The sequence below is a fragment of the Cynocephalus volans genome, chromosome 8 (genome assembly GCF_027409185.1).
Source record: "Cynocephalus volans isolate mCynVol1 chromosome 8, mCynVol1.pri, whole genome shotgun sequence".
Lineage (NCBI taxonomy): Eukaryota > Metazoa > Chordata > Mammalia > Dermoptera > Cynocephalidae > Cynocephalus > Cynocephalus volans.
In genome coordinates this window covers 34,810,704-34,837,470 of record NC_084467.1, presented here as the reverse complement: position 1 = coordinate 34,837,470, position 26,767 = coordinate 34,810,704, and the positions used below count along the sequence as shown (strand labels likewise).

At 46.4% G+C, this 26,767-nt stretch overlaps 1 protein-coding gene and 1 long non-coding RNA gene across 2 annotated transcripts in view; one reads left to right on the top strand and one right to left on the bottom strand.

Annotated features, from left to right (window-relative positions):
• Window positions 1-15,671: 15,671 nt before the first annotated feature.
• On the bottom strand, window positions 15,672-26,095 carry LOC134383483 (uncharacterized). The gene is made up of 3 exons (XR_010024184.1): window positions 25,797-26,095; window positions 16,875-16,996; window positions 15,672-15,834 (listed from the first exon to the last, which is right to left on the bottom strand). It is a non-coding gene; the product is annotated as an uncharacterized LOC134383483 (long non-coding RNA).
• Window positions 25,790-26,767, top strand: part of SLC2A1 (solute carrier family 2 member 1) — a 30,053-nt gene continuing 29,075 nt past the window's right edge. The window contains exon 1 of the mRNA XM_063104584.1: window positions 25,790-26,045. Within this exon, the coding sequence (XP_062960654.1) occupies window positions 26,028-26,045 (18 nt within the window). The 5' untranslated portion in view covers window positions 25,790-26,027. The remainder of the gene's footprint in view (window positions 26,046-26,767) is intronic.

Here is a 26,767-nt window from a genome sequence, read left to right as displayed (position 1 = left end):
TCTCCTGCCGTCATGAACTCCGTAGGTCTCTCCTCCTCTTTCCCTGAGCTCTAGTGGCCCCAGCATGGCAGTCATTGCTTTTTAATAATTGTAAATTGGTTGATTGTGGGAGAGGGTGACACTGGGTACCATCTATTCCACCATCTTGATTGGAAGCCCTTATCTCAGCAATAGTTTATTTCAGTGTACAGGTCTGACACATATTTTACGAGATTTACTCCTAAATAGTTTATATTTTTGATGCTATTGAAATTTTCTAAATTTCAATTTCAGATTGTTTGTTGCTAGTATATAGAAACTTAATTGAGTTTTGCATATTGATCTACATCCTTGCTAAACTCACTTATTAGTTTCAGTAACTTTTTTGTAGATTCCACAAGATTTTCTACATAGTCAATCATGTTGTTTGTGAATAAAGATAGTTTTATTTCTTTCTTTCTGATCTTAGTTGCCTCATTTTTTCTACTTGCTTTATTGCACTAGCAATTTGGCTGTTTGAAGTTGTCTTGCAATTTACTAAATATTGGGGTTTTTAAAAGTCTTTTTTCTATATTTCATTTTGCATAGTTTCTATAACTATGCCTTCAAGTTCACTAACCTTCTCTCCTGCAATGTCTAATCTGCCATTATTTCCATCCACTGTACTTTTGATCTCATACATTGTAGTTTCCATCTCTGAAAGTTTTCTTTGGGTCTTTGAACAAATTTCCATATCTCTACTTTACATAATCAATCTTTCTTTGAGCCTAACATATGAAATACATTCATAATAACTGTTTTAACATTATTGTCTACTAAATTTACCATCAGTGTTATTTCTGGTCAGTGTTGATTGATTATCTCTTCATTATGAGTAGTCTTTTCTTGCTTCTTTGCATATCTAGTCACTGTTGACTGGATGCCAGACATTTGTGAATTTTACCTTGTTGGGTGCTTGTAGTCTCACTGAAGTTTGAATTGTGTTCCCCAAGTTTTATGTATTAGAAACTTGGCACCCACTGTGACTGTTGGGAGGGTGGAAAATCCTTTTATGATCATTGAAAGTGGGGCCTTGGGGAGGTGATTAGATTGTAGGAGCATGTCATAGTGAATGGATTAATAATGGTGGTCAGGGGTGTGGTTCTGAGGGCTTTAACAGAATAGCACATGAGAGGTTAGTTTCTCTCTGCTCTGCCATTTTCTGCCATGTAAGACCCTCACCAGATGTGTTCCCTGGGCTTTGGACTTCCTAGCCTCCAACACTGTAAGCAATAAATTACATTTTCTTTATAAAATACCCAGCTCTATGTATTTTGTTATAAGCAACAGAAACAGATTAATACAGTGCTATATATTTTTGTGTTTCTATAAATAATCTTGACTTTTGTCCTGAGAAGTAATTAAGTTACTTGGAAACTGTTTGGTCCTTTGGTTAGGTGGGACCAGAACTGATTTAGTGTAGGGTTACCTCTACCCCACTACTCAGCCAAGATCCTTCTTGCTACTCTAACTGGTGCCCCTTGAATTATGAGGCTTTCCACTCTGGCTATCAGGAACAGGCTCTATTTCTCAGCCTTGTGTGAGCTCTCAGCACTATTTCCTCTTATCCTTTTTTTTTTTTTTTTTTTTTGTGCATATTTATGGGGTACATTTGTGTACAGTATGTGATGATCAAATCAATATTATTAGCATGTTCATCATTACAAATCATAATTACTTTTTGTGTCCCTTACCCAATTACTCCCCACGCCTCCTCCCTTTCCCTCTTTCCCACCTCTAGTAACTATAGATTGTTCTCTCCTTCTGAAAGTTCAGTGTTTAATTATGGTCTTTCTTTCCCTCCTATCCTTTTGGGTGGTTCTTTCCCCACCCTCAAGTGACTTCCCATTAATTGATACTCAATGAACAGTTGAGGGGGGCCCTCTGCATATCTCCGGTGCCCTTTCTCTGCAGTTCTCTTCTCTCTGGCACTCTGCAGACTCTACAAACTCTAGCCTCTTTAGTTTCCCCCAGACTCCCAGCCATGTCTTGTTAATTCAGGAGACAGCTCTGCCTGAATCCCCCTATGCCTGCGCCAAGCCTGAGAGCTTTCTCCAAGAGGTAAGTCAGTCATAGGACTCATCTTCGTTTTCTTTCTTTCTTTCACTGATCACTGTCCTTGCCTAATGTGCAATGTCTGGAGTGCCACTCTTTTGGGCCATTTTGGTTTTTTTAAAGTTGTTTCAGATGGGAGGGTAAATCTAGTCTCTGTTACTCCATCCTGACCAGAAGCAAAAGTTCCTGGCATCGGGGTTGGCACTGAAGTTGGCCAAGTATTGTCAGGGTTGGCTCTGAGCTGGAGCTGGAAGATTTTTCCTCCTTTACACCAGCTGGCACACCTGGCCCTGGGGAAGAACTGATCCTACTGTGCTCTCAAGTTCTCAGGCACTGGGTGCCACCCAGGTTAGTAGCCAGGGAGAGGAGGTAACCAAGTGTGCCCCATGGGAAGCCACAGCTGGCATATAGCATTATAACTTTGTTAACAGAATGATTCCTCACCACTATTCCAGTGCCTCCAGCTCCTATAGCCATCCCAGCTGGGGTCAGCATGCCTTCCTCTGACAGCTCTGTCCTGACCTGGCCAGGGTTAGAGGGGGGATTAGCACCTGCAGCCTCCCAGATGACAATATTAACCACTACCTAGCAACGACAACAAAAACTTCCATTTTTTGAGTAGTTGCCATTTGCCAAGCCGTGGGCTCCCTACTAAAAATCCGAGGCTAGCAGAGGTAAACTGGCCAAGGTGACACCACTGGGAGGAAGAAGAATCAAGATTCAGCACTTACCTCCAGAGACCTGGTGAATAGCCTGCCAGGGATGAGTCCTCAGAACTTTCTTGGCCTCTGGGTCTCATCCTCCATTTTGGCCTGGGCTCCTGTCTCTATTTCTAGCTGTGTCTGCCTCTGGGCCTGAAGCTCTATACTAAACCTGCCTGGTTCTGGGAGATGGTATGGTGAGTGGGATGCACACAGGCTCTGTAAACACATGGACCCGAGTTCTAATCCTACTTTCTGTGTGACCTTGAGGGAGTCACTTAACTCTTGCCAAGCCACAAGAATTACTTTTACAAAATGTAGTAATGGTATTAATTCACAAGGATGATGTGAGGATTAAATGAGATAACGTCTAAAAAGTGCTTACTTCCACATGGGTACTCAATATGTGGTATCAAGACTTCCACTTTCTCATCGGGCATGTGAGGAAGTTGTCGTTCTGTCCTAACAACAAGTAAAAAGTTGCACAAATTGAAAAATCAACAACTCTTCTTAGATCTGTCAGAGAAATGAGGTCACAAGGGAAACCACTGCCCTCGAAATTGGAGAGACAGACAGATACAGAGAATCTCAACCTAATGGAGTAGAAACACACAAGCAGAAACCTACATTGGAACCAGTACCAGGGAAGGAAAACTTAAACTGTAATAAAAGCATTGCTGGAGGCTCATTGTGGGCACATCTGAAAGTTAAAACTCCAGGAAGATCCCATCATGGGAGGCCCACATGTTTGTGAATTTTATCTTCAGGATCTCTACCAGGTCCTCAAAGTGAGCATCAGAGAAAAATCCTTTCATGCTTCCAGCAAGGGGATGGGAAAAGTAACCATTTTGAAATATGCCAGAACATTCTGTTCATCTTAACAAGGTCTGCTCAGGAGAAACTATTCTTCCAGAGTCTAATCTTCTGGGATTTTATCAGAACCTAATTGACCTGGGGGAAGGGAAATGCCCAACTCCAACCCCCTCCAGCCATTCTGTCCCACCTAAGAAACGGAAAAAAAACAGAGAAGCACTGTTGAATGTCACAGTCGGGGGGCTCAGGCTCACTAAAAGACTAAGATCTAATCATAGGACTATAGAATGCTTCCCTTCACCCACACCTTACCACTACATCACTAAGAGCCTATTTTACAGGAATTCTTTTTACCTAGTACATCATATGCAGCTTTCAACAAAAAATTAAAAGGTATACTAAAGGCAAAAAACACAGTTCAAAGAAAAGAAGCAAGTATCAGAACCAGACTCAGATATGACAGGAATCTTGGGATTATCCGACTGGGAATTTAAAACAACAATGATTAGCATGTTAAAGTCTCTAGTGAAAAAAGCCGATGACATGTGAGAACAGGTAAACAATTTAAACAAGGAGATGGAAATGTTAACAGAGAATCAGAAAGAAATGCTGGAGATCAAAAACACTGTAACAGAAATGAAGAATGCCTTTGATGGGCTCATTAATAGACTGGACACAGCTGTGGAAAAAATCTTCAAGACTAAGGATATGTCCATAGACACTTTCAAAACTGGAAAAGCAGGAAGACAAAATACTGAAAAAAATGAGAAAGAATATCCAAGAACTCTGGGACAACTACAAAAGGTAGTTGCGTGGTGGGAATAGCTGAAGGAAAAGAAAGAAACAGAATAAATATTTGAAGCAATAATGACTGAGAATTTCACCAAAATAATGTCAGACACCAAGACACAGATCCAGCAGGCTCAGAAATCACCAAGTAGGATAAATGCAAATAAAATAAAATAAGTAAATAAAACACTACGCTTAGGCATAAAACCAAAGATAAAGAAAAAATCTTGAAAGAAATCAGAGGTGAAAAAAATGCTTATCTATAGAGGAGTAAAGATAAGAAATATATTTGACTTCTTCTCAGAAACCAAGCAAGAAAAGAGTGGAGTGAAATATTTAAGTGTTGAGAGAAAAACCCACCAACCTAGTATTCTGTATCCAGCAAAAAATAGGGCTGGCTGGTTAGTTCAGTTGGTTAGAGCACAGTGTTACAACACCAAGGTCAAAGGTTTGAATTCCTGCACAGGCCAGCTGTCAAAAAAAAAAAAAAGTGATGGACAAATGAAGACTTTCTCAGACATAAGTGAGGAAATTTGTTACCAGTAGGCCTGCCTTGCAAGAAATGTTTAAAGAAGATCTTCAGAGAGGGAAAAAAAAATGATATAGAGCAGAAAATCAGATTTACTATATAAAGAAAGCAAGAGCAGTAGAGAAGGAATAAGTGACGGTAAAATTTTAAAAACTTCTATTTTTCTTATTCTTAATTGATCTAACAGATAACAGTTTGTTCAAAATAATAACAGCAATATATTTATGATTATAGCTTATGTATAAGTGAAATGAATACAATGAAACAAGGGATGGGAGGAAGGAATTAGAAATATTTTGTTATCATGAAGCAGGATAGTGTCATTTGAAAGTAGACTTGGAGTAGTAGTATGTGTATATTGCAAACTCTGGAGAAATCACTATAAAAAGGAAAAAAGGAAGTATAATTGATAAGCTAAGAAAGGAGAGAAGAAAATGCAGTAATATAAAATGCTCAATCAAAACCACAAAAGGCAGAAAAAGTATAGAAGACAAAAATAGGAACAAAAATACAAGGGCAATGAATAGAAAACAGTAACAAATATGCTATATATTAGTCCAGCTAGATCAATAACTACTTTAAACATCAATGGTCTAAATATGCCAATTAAAAGACAGATTGTTAGAGGGCCAGCGTGTGGTTCACTTGGGAGAGCGTGGTGCTGACAACACCAAGTCAAGGGGTAAGATCCCCTTACCGGTCATCATTAAAAAAAAAAAAAAAGGACAGAGATTGTTGGAGTGGATAACAAAACAGGACCCAACTATATGTTGTCTACAAGAAACCCACTTTAAATATAAAGACACATACAGATTAAAAGCAAAGAGGCCTCCCTCTTGATCTTACTTGACTCATTTCAGACTTCGGGCATCTAGGAGTGGAAGTCATTAGGAGTGCCCACTGCCTAGAGAGGCCTGAGAGCTGCTGGGCCCACACACCCCCAAGTCAGCCATGCCAGAAAAGGCAGGCACCGTGGGACCTCCATCCCAGGTCAGTCCTCACCACTTAGAGAGGCTCTAGAGCCTCTGGGCCCACACGCCCCAAGTCAGCCACACTGGAAAAGGCAGGTGCCATGGGACCCCCAGCCCAGGCCAGTGCCTGCTGCACAGAGAGGCCTGAGAGCTGCTGGGCCCATACACCCTGAGCCAACTATGCCAGAACAGGCAGGTGCCGTGGGACCCCCAGCCCAGGCTAGTTCCCACTGCCCAGAATTTGCAGTCCCTTCAGGATCCAGGCCAGATATCAGGGTGGAATAAGTGGACCGTGATACCCCCTTGTCACAATGACTGAGCACCAAAGGAAAGATACCAGAAATATGAAAAATCAAGAAAGCACATCACCACCAGAGGAAAATAATAACTCTCAAGCTCTGGATCCTATAGAACAGGAAGTCCTTGAAATGACTGACAAGGAATTTAGAGCAACAACTCTAAGGAAACTAAATGAGATACAAGAAAACTCAGTTGGACAACACAATGAAGTGAGAAAAAATATACAGGAACTGAAAGAAGAAATGCACAAAGAAATCAATACCCTGAAAAAGAATGTAGCAGAACTTGTGGAGCTGAAGGATTCATTCAACAAAATAAAAAACACAACAGAGAGTCTAACCAGCTGGCTAGAACAAGCAGAAGAGAGAATTTCTTACTTCGAAGACAGGCTGTTTGAATTAACACAGGCAAACCAGAAAAAAAGAAAAAAGAATTTAAAAGATTGAAGAAAATCTAAGAGAGATAACAGACAACCTTAAGTGCTCAAATATCTGAATCATGGGTATTCCAGAAGGGGAGGAAAAAGGAAATGGCATTGAAAACATGTTCAATGAAATAATAGCAGAAAACTTCCCAGGTATAGGAAAAGTCACAGATCTTCAGATCCAGAAGGCCCAAAGATCCCCAAATAGATTCAACCCAAAAAGATCCTCTCCAAGACAAGTTATAGTCAAACTGGCAAAACTCAAAGACAAAGAGAGAATCTTAAAAGCTGTAAGAGAGAAACGGCAAGTCACCTATAAGAGACCCCCAATCAGACTAACATTAAACTTTTCATCAGAAACCCTAAAAGCCAGAAAAGAATGGGATGATATATTCAAAATACTAAAGGACAAAAATTGCCAGCCAAGAATACTTTACCCAGCAAGGCTATTCTCCCAAAATGATGGACAAATAGTATATTTCTCAGATAAAGACACATATAGATTAAAAGCAAAGAGATGGAGAAAGATATACCAGGCTAACAGTAATCAAAATAAAGTGGGAGTAGCTATATTAACTTTGGAGCAGGCTTCAGAGAAAGGAAAATTATTAGGGATAAAGAGGGATATTATATAATGATAAAGAGGTCAATCTTCCAAGAAGACATAGCAATACTTACTGTATATGTACTTAACAACCAAGCATCAAAATATGAGAAGCAAAAACTGATAGAACTGCAAAGAGAAATTGATGAATCCAGTATTATAGTCAGAGATTCAATATCCCTCTCTCAGAGTGGACAGATGTAAGCAGGCAGAAAATCAGGACATAGTTGAACTCAACAGCACCATTAATCAATTAATATAATGGGTGTTCATAGAATACTTCATCCAACAACAGCAGAACACACATTCTTCTCAAGCTCACATGAAACATTCACTAAGATAGACCACATTCCAGGCTATAAAACACACCTTAGCGAATTTAAAATAATAGAAATCATACAATGTCTGCTCTCAGACACAATGGAATTAAACTAAGATAGCAATAACAGAAAGATAGCTGGAAAATCCCAAAATACTTGGAGATAATACAACACACTTCTGAATAACACTTGGGTCAAAGAAGAAATCTCAAGAGAAATTTAAAAATATTTTGAACTAAATGGAATGAAAATACAACTAACCAATACATGGTAGCCACCACCATCACCCTTGTTATTATTATACCTCACCCTCTGACCACAGCCCTGCCCCAATTGTGGCTGGCTCATCATGATTAGCATGCGCTAGACCTCCCAGGTCTCAGCTCTTGGGTCTAGCTAGTTTATTGCATCGTGGTCTTCCCCACTGTCATTGGTCTAAAATCTCAGCACACCTTGGGCTGGAGTCCACCTGAGTTATCACAGGTACAGGAGAAAGTTAAGAGCCTCTTTATCTCATGCATTTCTACAGGCAGCTGATATATTAGTTGCACAATGGAAGAGTTCACTTGGTGAGAGAGTGAGAGCCTAGTTTAAGCAGAGGCAGTACAAACAGCTGCCAGCAATGTTGTAGACGAGATGCCTGTGTTGAATAAAGTGTGCACTCGACCCCTTATGGCCCCTTCCAGTTGTTAAAGTTTGGGCAATTCTAAAATTCTCTATGATTCTCAGAACTTGTGATCTTTAGGTTAGATTATTTTAAAATTCTTTTTTGTAAGATTATTTGATTTTAACGTTCTGTGAGTCTAGGGTTTTATAAGTGGTACTAAATGTGATGAGGTATACAAAAATTACTACCTAAACATGTGGCCCAGAATTCCTCTTGGGTGGCGAAGGAACTACCTTTGTTGGGGAACATGCTTTGATAAGAGCTCTGGGTAGACACCCCACCAAAAGCCTGGTATAGCTAAAGCCTGGGCTCCTGAAGGAGCAAAGTGGGAAGGAAGGAAAGAGAGGTGAGGATTGGGGAAGGAGAGCACACATCCCGTCGTCTCGTCTGGATGGCAATAAATTGTGCTTCACAAGTTGTGGTCCTCTGGAACATTCCTAAACCTCAGCACAGTCTACTCTCAGGAATGCTTAGGAGAAGTGATTTTATTTTTTACATGAAATCCAAGTAAAAGTCAGTTTCATCCCATTCAGGTCAGTGTGGTTCAGGACAGAGCCAGCATGCTTTGATGGAGGCAGAGATTATGGGGGTCAGTGTTAGCCCCCTGGGATATAGCAGGCTTCTCTGGGAGAAAGTAGTGCTTCCCCATGTGGTGGTGCAGGTCATATGGCATCTAGAAGACTCCATGCATATCAAAATCCATGTGAATAGCCTTCTCTGGAGGCATATAGTGTATAACAAAAGCATCTAAATGTGACAGCCCTGGACCTCAGGCATTGGAGGAAATTTCAGCTCTGTGTGAAGGGACCGGGAGATCTCCCCATCCCCACCCCCGCACTCAGTAAATAGTCAGGGTCTATGTTTTATTTAGGTTCTATGTTTATGACTCTAAAATCTATGATACTACATTTCTGACTCTGAGAATCTAAGAGTTAACAGGTTTTATAATTCTAAGGCAACAACAAGACACCACAGCTAATGGTAGTGTTCTCACCACATTCCAGGAACTGTGCCAGGCACTTTACATGTATTATCTCAATTAATCCTTAAACCCTATGAGATATGCACTATTATTCTCTCCATTTGGCTGATATGGAAACTGAGGCACAGAGAGTTATGTCATCAGTCCAAAATTACAGTGACAGGACTGAAGCCAGGTAGTCCGACAGTAGAGGGTCTTTACTTCAACCTTGCACTGCTGACATGTCAGTAAGCATTTCTCCTCCCAACCCCTTTGCCTGTGAGTCTTCAGCTGAGACCTCAGAAGCTAGAAAACAGACTGACATCTTGTATTCTGTGTTGAGTCATGTTGAGTTGTGCTGTGTTGTTTTGAGTTGTGTTGTAATATGTTGTGTTGTATTGAATGTTTTTATCTCCATTGTACTGTGAACTCTTCTAGCAAAGGACTTAATTTGATTCAACCTTGTAAATCCAACTCTCAGTCCAGGGACTGGCACACTGTGGGTGCTTAAAGAAATGTTTATTGTAGGAGTGACTAATTCGCCAAGTGGGCTCTAGGGAGTGAGCTCTGGTGTCCTTGTACTCCTAGATCACCATCCTGAGATTGCATCCTGATGGGGGCTGGCAAGTTGCGCACACTCCTAAAGGTACTTGAGCAGATGGAGTCAAGCCAGAGTTCATCCTAACCAGGAGTTTGGAGCCAGGAGCAGGACAGGTCCCTCAGGATTACTTGAGACCTGGGTCTCAGTAAAGATGAGGAGCCCAAGGAGAACCTCATCTGAGTGGGGGGCAGGCACAGGTAAGAAAATAGCCCCGATGCCTTCAGGTGTTCATGGCTCATCCTTCAGATAGCCATAAAAGGGAGGTGGTCACGGACTAACGATGCCAGAGCCAGGTGTCCTTGGTTCTCTGCCTTGGAGCCTCTTCTCCCTTCTGGACCAGGGCCCCATCTGACACCCTGTCTGGCTCATGGGAGCTCTTCCACAGGGATGGACTTTGCCCTGCCTCCCAGGTGTGGGCTGGAGTTCTGCTGTGGATCTTCCAACCCCCCATGCACAGACGCAGCTGCATCTGCTGACTTTGAGCCTTCTCAAGCCAAAAGCCTAGGAGTTCTGCCTTCCTCAGTCTCCCTCTGGCCCTGAGCTGTGTAAACCCCAGTGGGGCCAGCTCGACAGCCCATCTGTCCCACTCCCACCTCAGTTCCTGCACTGAGAGGTGCTCACACCTGCTGAGCCACCTGCCCTGCCCTAGCTTAGGCCTCAGCTCGTCCTACCTGGACTGTGTCTGCTCCTCTTTTCTGGATGCTCTGCCTGGTCTCTCCTTCCAGCCCATTCTCCCAAAACCAACTTCCATGTGATTATTCCAGGATGCAAATTTGATGTGTCCCTTCCCTCCCTACAATCTTCCAATGACTGCCCATTGCCTAAGGCAGAAAGTTCTAGTTCCCTAGCCCAGCATTCAAGGCCCTTCAAGGACTGCCTCTGCTGACCTCTCCAGCCTCCACTCCCTCTGCTCCCTTGATCCTTACCTGCTCTCCTGCCATCCCAAGTCACTGTCCCACACGTTATGCCTTTGCACTTGCTTTTCTCTCTGCTGGGTGCGCTCTCCTTAAATGCCTACTCATTCTTCAAGAATCATCTTTCTCTTGGCTACTCCCTGGTTTTATAATACCCTATGCACAACTCCATGGCAATAATCACACTGTATTAGAGCTATCTGATTATGTTGTTTTCTCCACCCAACTTGGGAGCCCATGTGAGATCACATTTTGCCTGCAGCTTTATCCTGTGCCTGGCATGTTGTACCCATGTGTTGAATGAAGGAAGGAAGCAATAAATGATGGCAGCGAGCGAGTGAGTGAGACAGACATCCAGTGATGGTGTGGGTGGGCTTGGAGTGGGCAAGGCATCCCGATGGAAGAGAAGAACAGAGCAAAGCATGAAGACAAAGAGCCGGCTCTGAGAGGGAGGTGAGGAGCTGCTGTGAGAGAGTTCTAACCCCATCTCTCTGTGGGGGTCCATCGGTACTTGAGCTGTGCCCTCTGAAATCCCTGGAATCCCTGTCATTTCCTTGTGTTTGTTGTTTCTTCTACTCCTGTGAGGAAATGATCCTTGACCCTGCCCTGGATAGAGTTGCTTAGGCCTTACTCAAAGCTGTTGTCTTCTTTGAAGCCTGGGGGCGGGAAGGTGGGCTGCACAGCTCACTCCTACCCTAGGCACCAGGACCCTCCTGGCAGGGGGCAACCTGGGGAGGGCCTGGGATTTGGGCAGGCAAGGCCTGGGCCAGGAAAAGAGAACAGATTGGGCCTGTGGGAGGGCAACCAGGAAGCCACAGAGCCTGGAAGCTGGACCACTGGGCACTGCAGTGGCTGCTGCTGGGAGGATTTCCTGTCCCAGCTCTCCTGTACTTAGCCACATTCCTGATGACAAAGCACTTCATGCTCAGCCGAGCTGAGGGAGCCAGGACTGACCGAAAGCTTTGGGGGAGAAGGAAGGCAGGAATGAACTGTCTACTTTATTCACCACAGTAGCTCCAGGACCCAACACCATGCCTGGCACATGGTAGAGGAACTCAAAAACACGTGGATGGATGGATGGATGGATGGATGGATGGATGGATGGATGGATGGATGGATGGATGGAAAGAAGGAAGGCAGGAAGACTGTCCTTGCTGGAGCTAGAGGGCTATGGGGAAGAAGCACCTCCAGGGGCCATCCCTGGTGGTAAATGTGGCCGTCAGAATGTGAAACTTCCCTGGAGAAGAGTAAGAGGCTGGAGGTCAAAGTTTCCTATACCCACTCCCTCCTCTCAAGCTCTCAAGCCAAGATTGTTTGAGGTTGGCATCTCAATGGAGCCCATTCCTGCTTAAAGACATCTCCCATCCCCTTCCATGGCAGGGGTTCCCATTCCTGGGTGGGCATCAGAATTTCCTAGGAAGCTTTAAACTGTGAAGATTCCTGGGTCCAAACTGAGAACTATTGACTCAGAGTATTGCTGGGTGAGACCATGAAATGTAATTTGTTTAAAGTGCCCCAGGTGATTCTGTCATATTGAAAAATAGGAACTCCCCACTTACCAGATCAAGCATCCCCAGCCCCTCGTGATATGGCGTGATGAAGTCCCAGTGCCCCTGTGCACTCACACCTTGCCCCTCACCCCCAACTCACAGCCTCGTGAAGCCGCTCCATGTTCCTCTGACATGCACACTCTCTCAGCTAGGTCTTCACACAGTTCATCTTTCTGTCTTCCTCCTCCTCTACCCGGGGAACTTCTACACATCCTGCGAGGCCCATCTAAAATGCCGCTTCCTCTGGGAAGCCTTCCACACCCTTCTTCCACCCAGCCAGGCAGAATTTTCTCTTTCCTGCGAGTCTCCCAGCTCTTTCCACCACCCTATATCACAGCATCTACTCTGCCCCATAGTTATTTAATGATGCCTGTGCCACAGTTTGCACAAGCTGCCTTGAGTAAGCCTCCCAAGAATTCCTTGAGGTAGATGATGATGGTGGTGGTGATCGTGATGATGATGGTGATGATGATGATGATGATGATGATGACCTATCAAGTGAAAAGCCTGCTCTAAGCCTCTACATGTGCTGCCAGACCCTCTCATCCTCGCAACAGCCCTGTGAGGTAGATACTGTTATGATCAGGCTCATCTTACAGATGAGAACACTGAGGCCCAGAGATGTGAATTCACTTGCCCTAAGTCACACAGGTTAAGTGGTAGAGCCAGGACCTAACCCAGGCAGTGCTCCAGGTGCCCACTGGACTTTAGCCTTCTTACAGATAAGGACACTGAGGCTCAGGGAAATCATTTGCCCAAACTCACCATTCTCATAAATAACAAAGTCATAATTTGCATCCAGGAGCCTCTGACCACAGGTCTCCACACTCCCACGTGGCCTCTGTTTAAATCTTCTGCTAAGTAATCCCCAGGCTAAGCCTCTATTCCTGGCCTCTTCCAGGCTCCCTTCCTCTCTCCCCATAAGTCCACAGAGACTCATCTCCTCCTCTTCCCGGCCTGGCCTTCCTTCTGTTCTCACTCCCTACCCATCTTGCCTCACCTCGAGTTCCCTGGAAGGAACGCCCTGCCCTCACTGAGGTCACAGCTTCTCTGGCAGGCCAAGACCCAGCAGCACTTGCAAGCCTTTCCCATTATTTCTCTATCCAGCGTTCTGGACTGAGCAGGCTGAGGTAGTGGAGGCAGCAAGCCTCCTCTTCTCCCTGGGCCATCGGTAAGGATTCTCCATCAGTAAGGCAGACAATGGCTCTGCTGTGACTGCCTGCCAGGGCTGAGAAGAGGCTCTGATGAGATGATGTAAACACTGGTGGTCCAGCCCTGAACACCCCACTCCTGGGCACAGTTAGGAGGGTGGGGTCCTAATTCCACCAGGAACCCAGCCCTGACACCCTGGCAGGTTACCTAAGCTCCCTGTACCCCAGCAGCCCCATCTAAAGAATGGGAATCACAACAGTACCTTCTGCACAGAATCAGCATGAGCACTGACTTCAGTAAGGAACACAGACGGTCTTGACTTACGGTGGTTTTTTCACATGTGATTTTTCAACTTTACTGTGGTGCAAAGTGATAACGCATTCAGTAGAGACCATGCTTTGAGTACCCAACCATTCTGTTTTTCACTTTCAGTATAGCATTCAGTAAATTACATGAGACATTCAACACTTTATTATAAAATAGGCTTTGTATTAGATGATTTTGCCCCATTATAGGCTAATGTAAGTGTTCTGAGCACATTGATGTTGGGTAGGTTAGGTGTATTAAGTGCATTTTCAACTTATAATATTTTCAACTTACGATGGGTTTATCGGGATGTAACCCCATCGGAAGTCAAGGACCATCTATATATGCATACAAACGGTAACTAGCACAGAGTAATATCTCTGTAAGTAAAAGGTAGAAATTATTAAGTGAAGGGCCCTGCCTCCCTCTGTAGAATCATAGCTGTTAAATCAGGCACCTTTGTGAAGAACTCTAGTGGGAAACTTGCCCTCCAAGATGAGTCTCTAGTCCTGCCATCCCGCCACTGAGAATATCTCTAATTAGCCCTCTATCTGGATGATAGCAGGTTTTCAAAATTGCATTGTAATCGCAGTTGTTCTTTAACTCATGGAAGGTACAGAGGTTTTTACCACCTCCTTTTCTCACCCAATTCTTTACAAAGCCTGTAGAAGGAGTTTGCATGGGCTTTGATTTCATGCCGACCTTAGCTCTTTTCCAGCTCTGCTACTTGCTTGCTGGGTGGTCTTGGGCAAGTTATTTCCCTTCTCTGGGCCTCACTTTGCCTAATGTGTAAAGTGGGCAGGATATTCCCAACCTTTGAGGGTTTCTGTGAGGATCACAAGTATCAGGCACTAAGGAAGTACACAATAATCCTTAAAGCTCTGTTACCCTCATTTCTTAGATGAAGAAACTGAGGTTCAGAAAGGCCCCCTTGCTTGCTTCACAGCTAGGAAGAAGCAGGGCCATCTCTGAGGCCAGGAGTCTTGCTTTCACACAGGAAGGCATGCCCCAGTTCATCAGTTTTTGAGGCCATGAAGAATGGTTCTGGCTGCTCAAGGACAAAGATCAGTCTCAGGGTTCCGCTTTATATGCCTCTCATTACAACTCTCATTAGCCATGGTCGGCCAGGTCCAGACCCAGCACCAGGTCCTCCAGAGTGGGTCAGAGGGAACAGGGTGAGAGCCAAGAAGGGAGTGGCAGAAGAGGCCACATGCCCTGAGTTCACTGGAAGGCTCAAAGACACAGGACAGGGAAGCGGGGGCTTGTCCCAATCGACTGCACAGCAAGGACATGGTGACCTCATCCCTGCAGCCCAGAGCATGGCTGTCAGCACCATACTCCAATTTTACAGCCTGAGTCAGCAGGCAGACAGACAGTGTGCATTTCACAGTCTGACCCTGTGCATCGCTTGGCTCTCAACCCTACTGATTTGTTGGGGCTGCCTCTGAGTAAAAGATAAGAACTCTTCTTAAGCACCTGGCTCTGGGAAACTCATTTTTAATCTCTTTTGAGAACAATGATAAGATATCATTTTTCACCAATCCAACTGACAAAGACTAAGACAAAACACACCCAGTATTGACCAGGGGATTGTGATAAGGGCAGGTCCCTTTACAGCTGGTAGAAGTGCAAGATGTACAGTTTTTTTGAAGGGCTTAAATGACAATTTGGCAAAGCCTTAAAAATGCACCCATCTTTTAACCCTGTAATCCCTCTCCTACAAGGATTTGTTCCGAGTTCTTGTACAAAGTTGTCCTTCACAGAGTTGTTTATAATTTCCCCGAAATGAAGATCACCTACCTACAGTATTTATCGATAAGGGATTAGTTCAATCAATGATGGGCTATCGGCCAGCCATTAGAAATCATGTCAGGAAGAATATTTACTTGCAAAGAAATGTTCATTATCGATTAAGAGACAAAGCAATTTTTTATTTTATTTTATTATTATTATTATTATTTTATTATTATTATTATTTTTTTGCTGCTGTCTTTTAGGGGTATCGGAACCCTTGACCTTAAGAGACAAAGCAATTTCTATCCAGAATGATTTGAACTGATACCACCAGGCTTGGCAAACTTTTCCCCACTGGGGCTTGTCCTCTGGGAATGTTCCCTCTCGGAACCCAGCTGCCATGCTGTAAGGAAGTCCAGGCTATCCTGCAGGAGACAAAGGAGGTGGCACCACATGAAGAGAATGGTCCCAGCCCTGTGCCCAGCTGAATGCAGCTGTGTGAGTGACCCCAGCTGACATCCTTGGAGCTGAACTGCCCAGTCAATCCACACAATCATGAGAAATAATCAGCTGTTGCTGTTAAAAGCCAGTAGGTTTGGGGGTAGCTATTCTACAGCAATAGCTAGCTGAAATACTGTTGTTTTCACTGATAGATTTTCAGAACACTTATAGTCCGTTAGAGCAGAAACACCTGTGTATGAGTGTCCAGTTCATTGTGCGCTCCAGGAAGGCAAAGCCTTGAGTGACCCCAATTTAGTGAGCCTCGACCAGGGGCCAGTCATTATGCAGCTTTCGCAAACACTATCTCACACTAGGTGCGTAATAAATACTTATTGAATAAATAAATAAATGTCTTAGTTAAGCACATTGTAGCCCTGTAAGGTAAGAACTATTGTTTCACTACTCAATTAATAGCCAATTGTTACATAAAAATCAGAAAAATGCAGATATTACAACAGAAAAAAAAAATCATCATCCCTAATTCTACTACCCATCGATAACTTCAGTTAACGTTTAGCATATATTTATAGAAATCCACATACATTACATATACATATTTACTTTTTAAAATGTGATAAACATACCATTCTGTAACCTGTTTTTTTCCATTCAAAAAATATCTTCACTTTTTTTCCATGTCAGTGAATAAATATTTCCATGAGACAACATTTTTGGGGGGTGGCTGGCCGGTACAGGGATCAGAACCCTTGACCTTGGTGTGATAACACCATGCTCTAACCAACTGAGCTAACCAGCCAGCCCCTGATAACATTTTTAATAGATGCATGTCTGCCTGAGTAACAATATCAGGAGTCACACACCCTTCCTCCACCCCAGCCTCACACAGACACACAGAGGGAGCTCTGTCAGCCTTGTTTGTGCCCTATGATCCTATCAACTGGCCATAGCCAATTGGACCCAGGACAAACATCTCACCCAAAATGTACCTATCAGTTTCTCTTACCTAAAAACTTAGAATCGGGACCAGGAGACAGTCAAGTCTGCTTCTGAGGGTTGTTGAAATGGTCCCATGTAAACTCTGGTATTGTGTGGTCATCTTCTGCCATGTGGAGCAGAACAGGCTGTCTGTGATGAAAGAGAGGAATAAAACAGAGGTGAGGGAGGCAGAACAACCTGGCGGCAGTCCACTTGCTGAGTCCAGATCTCTGGTAGCATCTGACTGTATCCCTGCCCCTGGTGTACAAGACATCTCTGTATCCTTTAATAAGTTCTCCCTTTTTGGCTGAAGTTGTATTAAATGTGCTTGTACTTGCAACCAAAAAAACATCCTAACAATCATTACTTTAAGGAAATAGGTAGGACGGGACTCTCAGCCAGAAGGCCAGGTCTCTGGGAACCGGTAAAAAGAACCCACAGCAGAAGAGTATTGCCTGAGCATCCATGTAGAGGCAGTTCCAGCTGCTTTACAATACTGGGTACACAGGCTGGAATGTAAGCTCCTTGAGGGGAGGGCTACATAGCCAAGCAGTCAAGGCCCTCCCTCTGTGATACGGCCTCCACCTTCCAGCCTCAGCAGCACATATCTGCCGGGCAGCTGCCATGTGCAGGGCACTGAGCACAGGGCACAGATGCACAAGGCTGCATAAAGCAAGCCACTTCCACCTCTTTAGGCCTCAGACCGTAAATGAGTTGAAATGTGCAACTCTAAAGCCTTTACAGCTCTCACACATATAAATCTAAGCCAGGGTCCCAGCTCTCCAGGAAGAAGGCATAACCAGTTCTAGAAATGGCACTGAACTTCCCAAACACCTTCATACCCACTGCCTCCTATGATCCTCCCCATAGCCCCACAAGGCAGGATTCATTAGCCCAATTTTAGGGATGTGGAAATGAGAGAGTCAGAGAAGTTAAGCAACCTGCCCGAGGGTGCACAGCTGGTGAATGGAAGAACTGGAACTTAAATCCAAGTCTGAGCCAACTGCCTCAAGAGGAGAGGGATCAAATAATCCTGACCTTTATTATTGTAGTTTCAAAGAGGAGGAAACTTTACATGAGGTACCTGGGGTATTCAAATTCATAGAGACAGAAACGAGGATGGTGGTTACCAGGGACTAAGGAGAGAGGGCACTGGGGAATTATTGTTTAATGGGTAGAGGGTTTCAGTGTAGGAAGATAAAAAAGTTCTAGCGATGGTGGTGATGGTTGCCTAACAGTGTGAATGTACTTAATGCTACTGAACTGTACACTAAAAAAGTTAAAATGATAAATGTTATGTTATGTATATTTTACCACATTTTTTTTTAAATGAGGAAACTGAGGTCCAGCAGGATAAAGGTGTAGAGCTGAGTTAATATGAAGTCTGGGGACAGAGCATGTTCAATTCTCAGCTCTGCCACTTGCTTACCTGATTGATATTGAGCAAATTCCTCTGAAATTGTACTTTGGTTTCCTTCTTTGTGAAATGGGATAACAATAATATGTCTAGGATTTGTTATGAGAATTAAATGATAGAATTCCACTAAGCCCTGTACCCAGAACATAGTAAACTCGCGATACACATGACATTATTATGATGAGGTTTCTCAACCCAGAGCTAGAACAGCCTTGGAAAGTTGGAGGTTATGTGTTGCAACCCCTTCCTTCATCATAAAGCTTAAGAGACTGAGACAACGACTTGCCTGAAGCCACCTAGCAAACTTGTACTAGAGCCCAGAGGTGAACCAAACCTCCCTCTTCTGAGTCCAAGATCCCCAACTCCAGCCAGCCCGCAGCACTTTCCCTTTCTTAGAAGCTGAACTGCCAAGGATTTGGGGCATTTGTTTCAAACCTCAGTGTGGAAAGGAAGGACTCCTGTGGGCTCTCAACCAGTTCTCACTCTCCCTCTTGTAAAGCATTAGTCAGCCCAGGTATAGGGGGTGAGTCAGCCGGCTCTGCCGTGATGAATGTGCGTGTGACTGCCAGGTGGCATCCAGGCGGGGCCGGTGGGGGAAGTGAGCACAGCTGGACACCAGCTAGGTGGTGACTGTTCAGTTGGTGGTGAGCTATGTGCTTTCTTTTGGATCGAAATTGCTGTGTGGTGATATCTAGAAGTCAAGAGACCCGTTTCATACCTTAAATTTGCTACCAAACTCCTCCTTTATTGTGATCTCAAGTAAGTGGCTTCTGGGCTTAGTTTCCTCAACTGTGGATACATGAATACTTCCGGTCTTGCCTTCAGTGTAAAGTGTGGGAAAGACTCAAGGAATGACGTGCAGGAAGGTGTTTTGCACAGTTAAAAAGTTACATCGGCATGAAGACCATTGTCACTCTCCGCTATTCGGGAGAAATATGGTTCTAAGAACAAAACCCAGCCAAGCCAGGCTGTTTGTTTTTCTCATCAGTTCCTGGACTTCTTAGGTCTCTGAGTCCTCTGGTCTCCTTGCTGTCTCTCCACCCTCAGGATGCCAGGTTAATTCTTCAGACTTGGCCTTTATGGAAGGACTATTGTGCACTAGGTCCAGGGCCCAGAGACCCAGAAGGTCAAGACTATTCTGGGCCCCATTTTACAGAGAGAAAACTGAGGCTCACAGGAAATAAGCAACTCGCCAAAGATGGCACTGCTGGCAGGGAGGAGCTGGGCCATAAAGCCAGACTTGTGGACTGTTCCGGCATCCGTCCTCCCTGTGGGCTTGAGGAAGAGAGCTCCCGGGGTCTGCATCAGATCCTCTCCTTTCAACCTCAGAGATCCTCAGAAAACAATCCAGAAAAATTGAGGGAGGCAGACCCCCTGCAACTCTGAAGTAAATCAGGCTTTGAGAATGTAAAACACTGGAAATAATAATAATTACCATTTTCAAGTACTTACTGCATGCCAGTCACCCAACAGTCATTTTCTCACTTCATATTCACAATAAATCTTTGAGGTGAGTACTGATATTATTCCCATTTTACAGTTGGGAAATTGAGACTCGGTTTAAGTGATATGCCCAAAGACACACAGCTAGTAGGTCTGTCTCCAAAACCTATGCTCTACCCACCACCTTCCACTGCCAGCCTCCTTCATTCATTCTTTGGTTCATTCATTTATTAAACATTTATACAGGTTGAACATCCCTAATCTGAAAAATCTGAAACCCAAACGGTGAAACTTTTTGAGCACTGACATACAAGCTCAAAGAAAATGCTCATTGGAGCATTTCAGATTTTGGATTTTCGGATTAGGGATGCTCAATCAGTTAAAGTATCTGCAAATATTCCAAAATCCGAAAAAAGATCCAAAATCTAAACACTTCTTTTTTTTTTTTTTTTTTTTGTCTTTTTCGTGACCGGCACTCAGCCAGTGAGTGCACCGGCCATTCCTATGTAGGATCCGAACCCGCGGCGGGAGCGTCGCTGCGCTCCCAAGCGCCGCACTCTCCCAGTGCGCCACGGGCTCGGCCCCAAAATCTAAACACTTCTGATCCCAAGCATTTTGGATAAGGCAACTGAACCTGTAGCTTCTTTCCTGTGCCAAATAACTTGTTGGACAGAGGGAAGACAGGAATGCCTGAGCCCCTGCTCTGGAAAAGGTCATTACCTAAGGGAAATCAGGCTCAAATAATTATAATCTAAGTGATGAGAGCCAGGCAAGGTAAACTGCTGGTGCTGGGTCAGATGTCCGAACAAGCACTGCTGAAAGGGGTTTCTGTTTGTTTATTTTATCTTTTCTTTGTTTATTTTTTAAATCAAGGTACTAGAACTCACACTTACCACCTGTGTGATTTGATGCAAATTACTTTACTTCCCTGAGCCTCAGTTTTCTCCTTTAGAAAATGGAGAGAAAAATACTCATCTCATAGAGTTCCTGTGAGGATTAAATTACCTAAAATATTATATCCATTTCAACAAATATGTATTGAGACAGTACCAGTGTCAGGTACTGTTTCTGGTGCTGGAGACACTGGAGAAAGCAGACAGGACACATTCCCTTGGAAGCACAGAAAGATTTTAAGTAAAAAAAAATTTTAATTGAAGCATAACATGCACACAGAAAAGTGCAAAAATGAGAAACGTACACTTTCTCAATGATTTTGCACAAACAACACACCCATGTAACCAGCATCCTGATTAAGAAACAGCATTACCAACAGGGTCAGGAATAGGGTGTGGCAAGAGAGGCAATCGTCTCCTGCGTAAAATTTAAGGGGGGAGGGTGTGCCAAAAAACTCAGTCACCAATATAAATAATATTTTTAGTGCAATATTCTTGAAAAACAAAATACAAAAAATCCATGATGACAAAATATCAAAATTTGCCATGCTGAGTCATACTAAAGCTCAGGGGGAAAGAAAAAACCAGTACTGCTGATCTGGTCTCCATCTGCCTCACCCCGATTACCAGCTGCCCCTCACAGCCACAACCCTCCCTTCCAAGCGTAGTTATTCTCCAGACTTCTAATCCCATAGATAAGTTTTGCCTGTTTTTGAACTTTATGTACATGAACTCACATTCTTTTCGCATATGGCATCTGTCACTCAACATGATGTCTGTGAAATTTAGCCCTGTCATTGCATGCCATGGGAAGATGTTTAAACAGGGAGTGATGTGCATTTGAGAGAGCCCAGTGCAGTGCAGGTGGGAGGATGAATGAGCAGTGGTTCTAGCCTACCCTAGAGGAAGGGCTAGGGGCTTGGGGCTGGAAAGGAAGGGATGGAGTCCAGTGATATTTTGGAAGGGCAGAGCCCACAGGATTGACTGGATTTGGCGGATGAGAAAGAAAGAGAGGAGTCAAGAAAGATGTCAGATCTCTGGCTGGGGCAATTTGGTGGCTACAGGAGCCATCTCTGGGGTGAGGACTAGGAGGGATGGGGGGAAGACAGTGCATTTAGATTTAAGCATGGTGAGTGTGAGGTACCTGTGGGACATCCAGAGGGCTGATCTGGAGGCAGCTGGACAGACAAACCTCAGGAGAGAGTGCTCATGAGAGAGTGGAGGAGGGATATGTTCTTTCGATATCCCCCAGCATCAGTGAGTAGGTGGTGGTACCAATCAGAGCACTGCAGAGGGCCAGGGAGGGGCACACCAAAGGATAAACAAGGAATGCTGAAAAGGTTTCTGGGAGCAGGTGGCCTAAGCAGGTGTGTAAATCAGAATGAAAATATCAAACACACACAAAACTATCCTGCCTGGCCCATCAGGCTCCCCTGGAGTCCAATCCTGTGTTTACCTGCAGTGCAGGAGGATTGAGTTGCAAAACATCCTTCGGATTAGGGGCTCTCTTGTTCCAGCCCCTGCCGGCCCCCCTTGCATCAGTGGCAGCTGAGTCGGCAAAGTATTTTCTCCAGGCTGCCAGGGACGCTTGCCTTTAAAGGTAAAAGAGCCTTTTCCGGATGCCTTACTCATTACTGACTCTGGACCCACTAGGACCCGCCCTGCACAGCATTGCCACCACCACCCCGCTGCCCACATGAGTGCTCTGAGGCATGCACCAGGTGCCAGCATCTGCCGGTCCACCTAGCACCTCCCCACCAGTCCCAGAGAGCTCTTTTCCTCCCAACTGGCTGGGGCTGGAACTGCTGGGCACTGGACCCTGAAAAGCCTGAGTTTCTTCCAGGGCTAAAGGCAGCCTCCAGGGACCAAAGCTGCCATTGTGGGTGCAGACTGAGGAGGAAGGCACTGGGTCCCTCCACACTGAATCCTGGAGCTCCACAGCCTCATCACACCCGCTTCAGAGCCCCAGGAAGGACGGGCGCATGGGGAGGCTGAGATTTCCTCAGGTCCTTCTCCCACTCAAAAACTCTCCATGGCTCCCCACTGCCCACTGAATAAAGCCCTAACCTCTATACTTGGCATTTGGGGGCTTTGTGATCCCACCCCTTCAGCCTCTCATCTTACTCACATTCCCCCATCTTCACCTCCTTTCTCTTCCAAGCCTTACGCTCCAGCCACAGGGGGCTACTTGGCTGTCTCTCTGGCGTAAGCTGTACCTTCATCCTCCCCTCCAAGTATTTGCTCCCCCAACCCCCCTTTAGGTGCCCAAACCTTCCTGGTTCGGATGCTACTTCCAGGGCCTTCTCTGGTGCTCCTTCCCCAGTTGGAGTTAGATTCTGTTTCCAAGAACTAAGCTACCCAAAGAATAAATCAGTCCACCTGAGAATCTAATCTCCGATCCAGTGTCGATAGCTTCTGATGAATTTGCCTCTGAATAACAGCCTCCAGGGGTCATAAAAAGTTTACGGAGAGAGAATACCTACAAGTGGAATTTCAAGCAGGTAATGGGGGTTTGTGTTTGGGCAGGTAAGGTGGGGTAGGATGATGATAAAGCTGTTTTTCTGGCCACTCTGCTTTGTCCTCAAGTGCCACTCTGACCAGGGGATGGGGATTTGACATCAAGAAGTAATACAGTTTATTTGGATAAAACTTTATACACATCTGCTCTTCCTCAGGCTTATCCAGGAGGTGTCTGTTATACCTGTTTTACAGATGTGGGTCTTCAGGCTCAGAGAGGAGAAGGGATTTGCTTAGGGATGTTTAGCAAGTAAATAGCAGAGCTGGGGACTCAGGAGTCTGAATCTGGGACTCCACCGTCCGTCTCTACATGTGGTCAGAGACTCTTTTGTTCCTTTGGCCATCACAGTCTGACCATAAGCTGCCTTTGTACCTGCTGTTTCCTCTTCCCTCTGATCCAGCAGGTGAACTCATATTCAGCCTTCCAAACCCTGCTCAGCATGACCTGCTTCTTCCCTGAAGCTCTCTCTATTCCCCTCCTTCCCCTGTGGTACAAGTTCTGCTCCTGTACATACTCATCCCTGTACACTCAACCTAGTATTGTTGCTGCCCATCTCCCCTCTTGCTTCAAACCCTCCAGTTTGAGGGCTCCATGAGGCTAGCAGTGGGCTCATATGCCTCTGTCCCTAGGAAAGTGGCCAGCATAAGGCTGGCCTGGAGAAGGAAAAGATGCCTGCCTGGTGAGTGTGACCCATGTTCTGAGTGGGGCATACACAGTAGACTGGATGTGTAGGAAACAGGGCATTCTGGAGAGGCTCTCAGTAGGAAATTGGCAAAACCCAAAAGGTACGTAAGGAAGGACTGGAAGTGTTGGCAGGATGAACTGGGGCGGAAGGGAATCTAGAGACAGGTAAACTAGCTGCTCTCTCATTCATTCCTCCTTTCCTTCCTTCCTTCACTCATTCAGCCGGGTGCCTCAGCTACCGAAGCCATCCTCCAGGTGCAGTCTGCAGAAAGACAGAAAGGACAAGCAGAAAGGACAAGACAGAAATGCAAAAGGGTAAAGGAGAGAAAGATTCCCATTTGGGGAAATGAGGAACACTTCCCAGAAGAGAACTTATTCCTGGGGTGCTTTTGGTGTGTTGAGGTGGAGCATTTTGGCATATTGAGGTGGAGGGAGGGCTTCCCAGGCAGAAGAAACCATCTGAGAGCAAAGACATGGATGTGAGGTGCAGGGGTGAGAGGTGAGGCTGAGCTTGTAAGCTGGTGACCCGAAGAAGGGCCTTCATGGCCATGACAATATCAGATATATGAGCAGGAGAGTGACAGGGTCCAGGATTGGAGGTGGTAAGACTAGAGGAGACAGAGGCCCTGCAGACAGCAGGGGAGGGAAGGAGGATGAGGTGGTGCAGAAGGTAGAGTAGGCAGGACTCGGCAGCCTCCGGTCCTGGTGAGGAGAGAAGAGAGAAGTGACTCCAAGTTTTCCAGACTGAGATTCAAGAGGCCATATAAAGTGCAGCCATGGGCTGGGATGTGCCCAGAATGGGCCTGCCTTCCCTTCCAGAGCTCCATGCCCAAACAGGGTGCCCCCTCAGCCAGTAGTGGACACAGTGCCCAGAGAACTCCAGGGCTCATCTGGTTAGCCCAGCCTCCCTGTTTCCAATAGACAGTAAGCCCACCATGACCCCCTCCACAGGGAAAGGGACCCTCAGCATAACCTCAAGTCTTTGGCCAGACCTTTGGACTTGGGGTCTCTCCCCTCACTGTGTATCAAGTGAGACACGGGTCTAGAAAAGGAAATAAGGTGAGATCAGATGACAGCAATACCAACACCAGTAAATAAGGACTTACTGTGTGTGGTACATTCTGAGCACTTCCTGAGCTTATCTGGAAATTGTAACTCTCAGGATAGCACATGAAATTGGTGTTATGAATTCCATTTTACCCACGAGCTAACATGTTCACAGGCCAGGAACTTGCCTAGGATCACAGTAGGGCTCGTGTACAGTTGAGCTGGTTCAAACCCAAGGTCTCCTGTGTCTTCAACCATTTAGTTACCCTGCCTCTCATATTTTTCACACTTATATGTCACCATAGACTCACCTGAACTGTCAAATGTAGAGGAAGACATCACAGATGAGGCCATTTTAAAGACCAGAGAAGAGGTGGGCATGGAAACAGGAATGTGGGGAGTGGAGGGGGGAAGCGAAAACTCAGTCACCGAGCAAGACCTCCCATAGTCTCTCTAAGACTTAAATACCACTTTCCACGTAAAGGATTCTAAACACTCCACAAATGGTAACTCACTCAATCTTCCTAACAACCCTCAGAGATGGTGTTGTTATTATCCCTAGTTTACCGAAGTATCCAGCGGCAGGTTGAAGACTCCAGAGTCCTAGTTATTAAGCGCTACCCTGTGCCGCTCCCTGCTTGCCTTACAGCCGGGCATCGGCTCCACCATTTTGCTAGAGAAGGACGCCGAGGCTCAGAGAGGTGTGCACACTTTCCCAGGATCACACAGCGAGCGCCCTCTCCGGACCCATTGCACTGGGAGCACAAGAGACTGGCAGCCAGAGGCTGCAGCCGGGAGCCCTGCCGCCCCCTTCCCCGCCGCTCGCCCCCTCACCGTGGAGCCCCGCCCCGGACATTCTCGGCCCCAGGCCCCGCCCCGAGGCTCTGCCCACACACCCCTGGACACACCGCCGGCGCCAGCCAATGGCAGGGGTCCTATAAACGTTACCGTTCCGCGCGCTCTCCCGCAGGAGGAAAGAGGCAGCACCAACGAACTTGCAGGTCGCGGGCCGCGGGTTCCGGAGTGAGCGCGCCGAAGGAGCGAGAGCCAACCGGCGGGAGTCGGAGTCGCAGTCGGAGTCTAGGGACCGGAGCACGAGCCTGAGCCGCAGAGCACCGCCCTCCCGCCCGTCGCCACCCGCGCACCCGGCGCTGCCAGAGCCACCAGCGCAGCGTGGCCATGGAGCCCAGCAGCAAGGTGAGTCGCGTCCCCACGGGCCTTCCCGCCGGGAACAAAGGCGCGGACCCCTGTCGACCCCATCCGCCGGCCTGGGCCTCCCCACCGCCGCCCGGCCGCGCTGTGCGCCCGGGGCGGGCTGCGCGCCTCTCTGAGCCCGGCTCGGCGCAGGTCCAGAGCGCAGCGCCCTGCCGGGGCGGGAGGCGCGATGGGGATGGGTTCGGGGTCTAGCTGGCGGGAGGGCGCCGCGGGCGTAGTTGGAGCCCGCACTGAGTACCCGGTTGCCTTCCGGGGGAACCGCGTGGTTCACGCAACTCGACAGGGACCGGGGACACAGGGCCCTGCACGTCCCACACGATCTCGGCTGCGGCGGCCCTGCGCCGGCTCCTCCCGGTGCGGGGGAGGGGGCCCGAGCGCGGCGCCCATTGGCTGAGCAGGCCGAGCCCCCGGCCCGGCCCCAGCCCCGGCCGGAGCGCGCGGAGGAGGACCGCCCGCCCCCGCTCGGGGGTTCCGAGCCGCTGCCCCCCTAGCCGGGGCGCCGCGCTAGGTACGCGGCCTGGCACGAGGCGTTTCCCCGCCTCCCTCCACCCTCGCGCCAGCCTTTCGAGGTGCCGGCGCGGAAGGCACTCTCTTCAGGCCCGGCCTCGGACGCCTGGGTGCCTGGCCCCAGGGTTGGGGTGAACAAGCCGGTCTCTGAGGTCCCTCTTTCCGAGCAGTGCAGGCCCCCGAGCTTTAGCCACGGC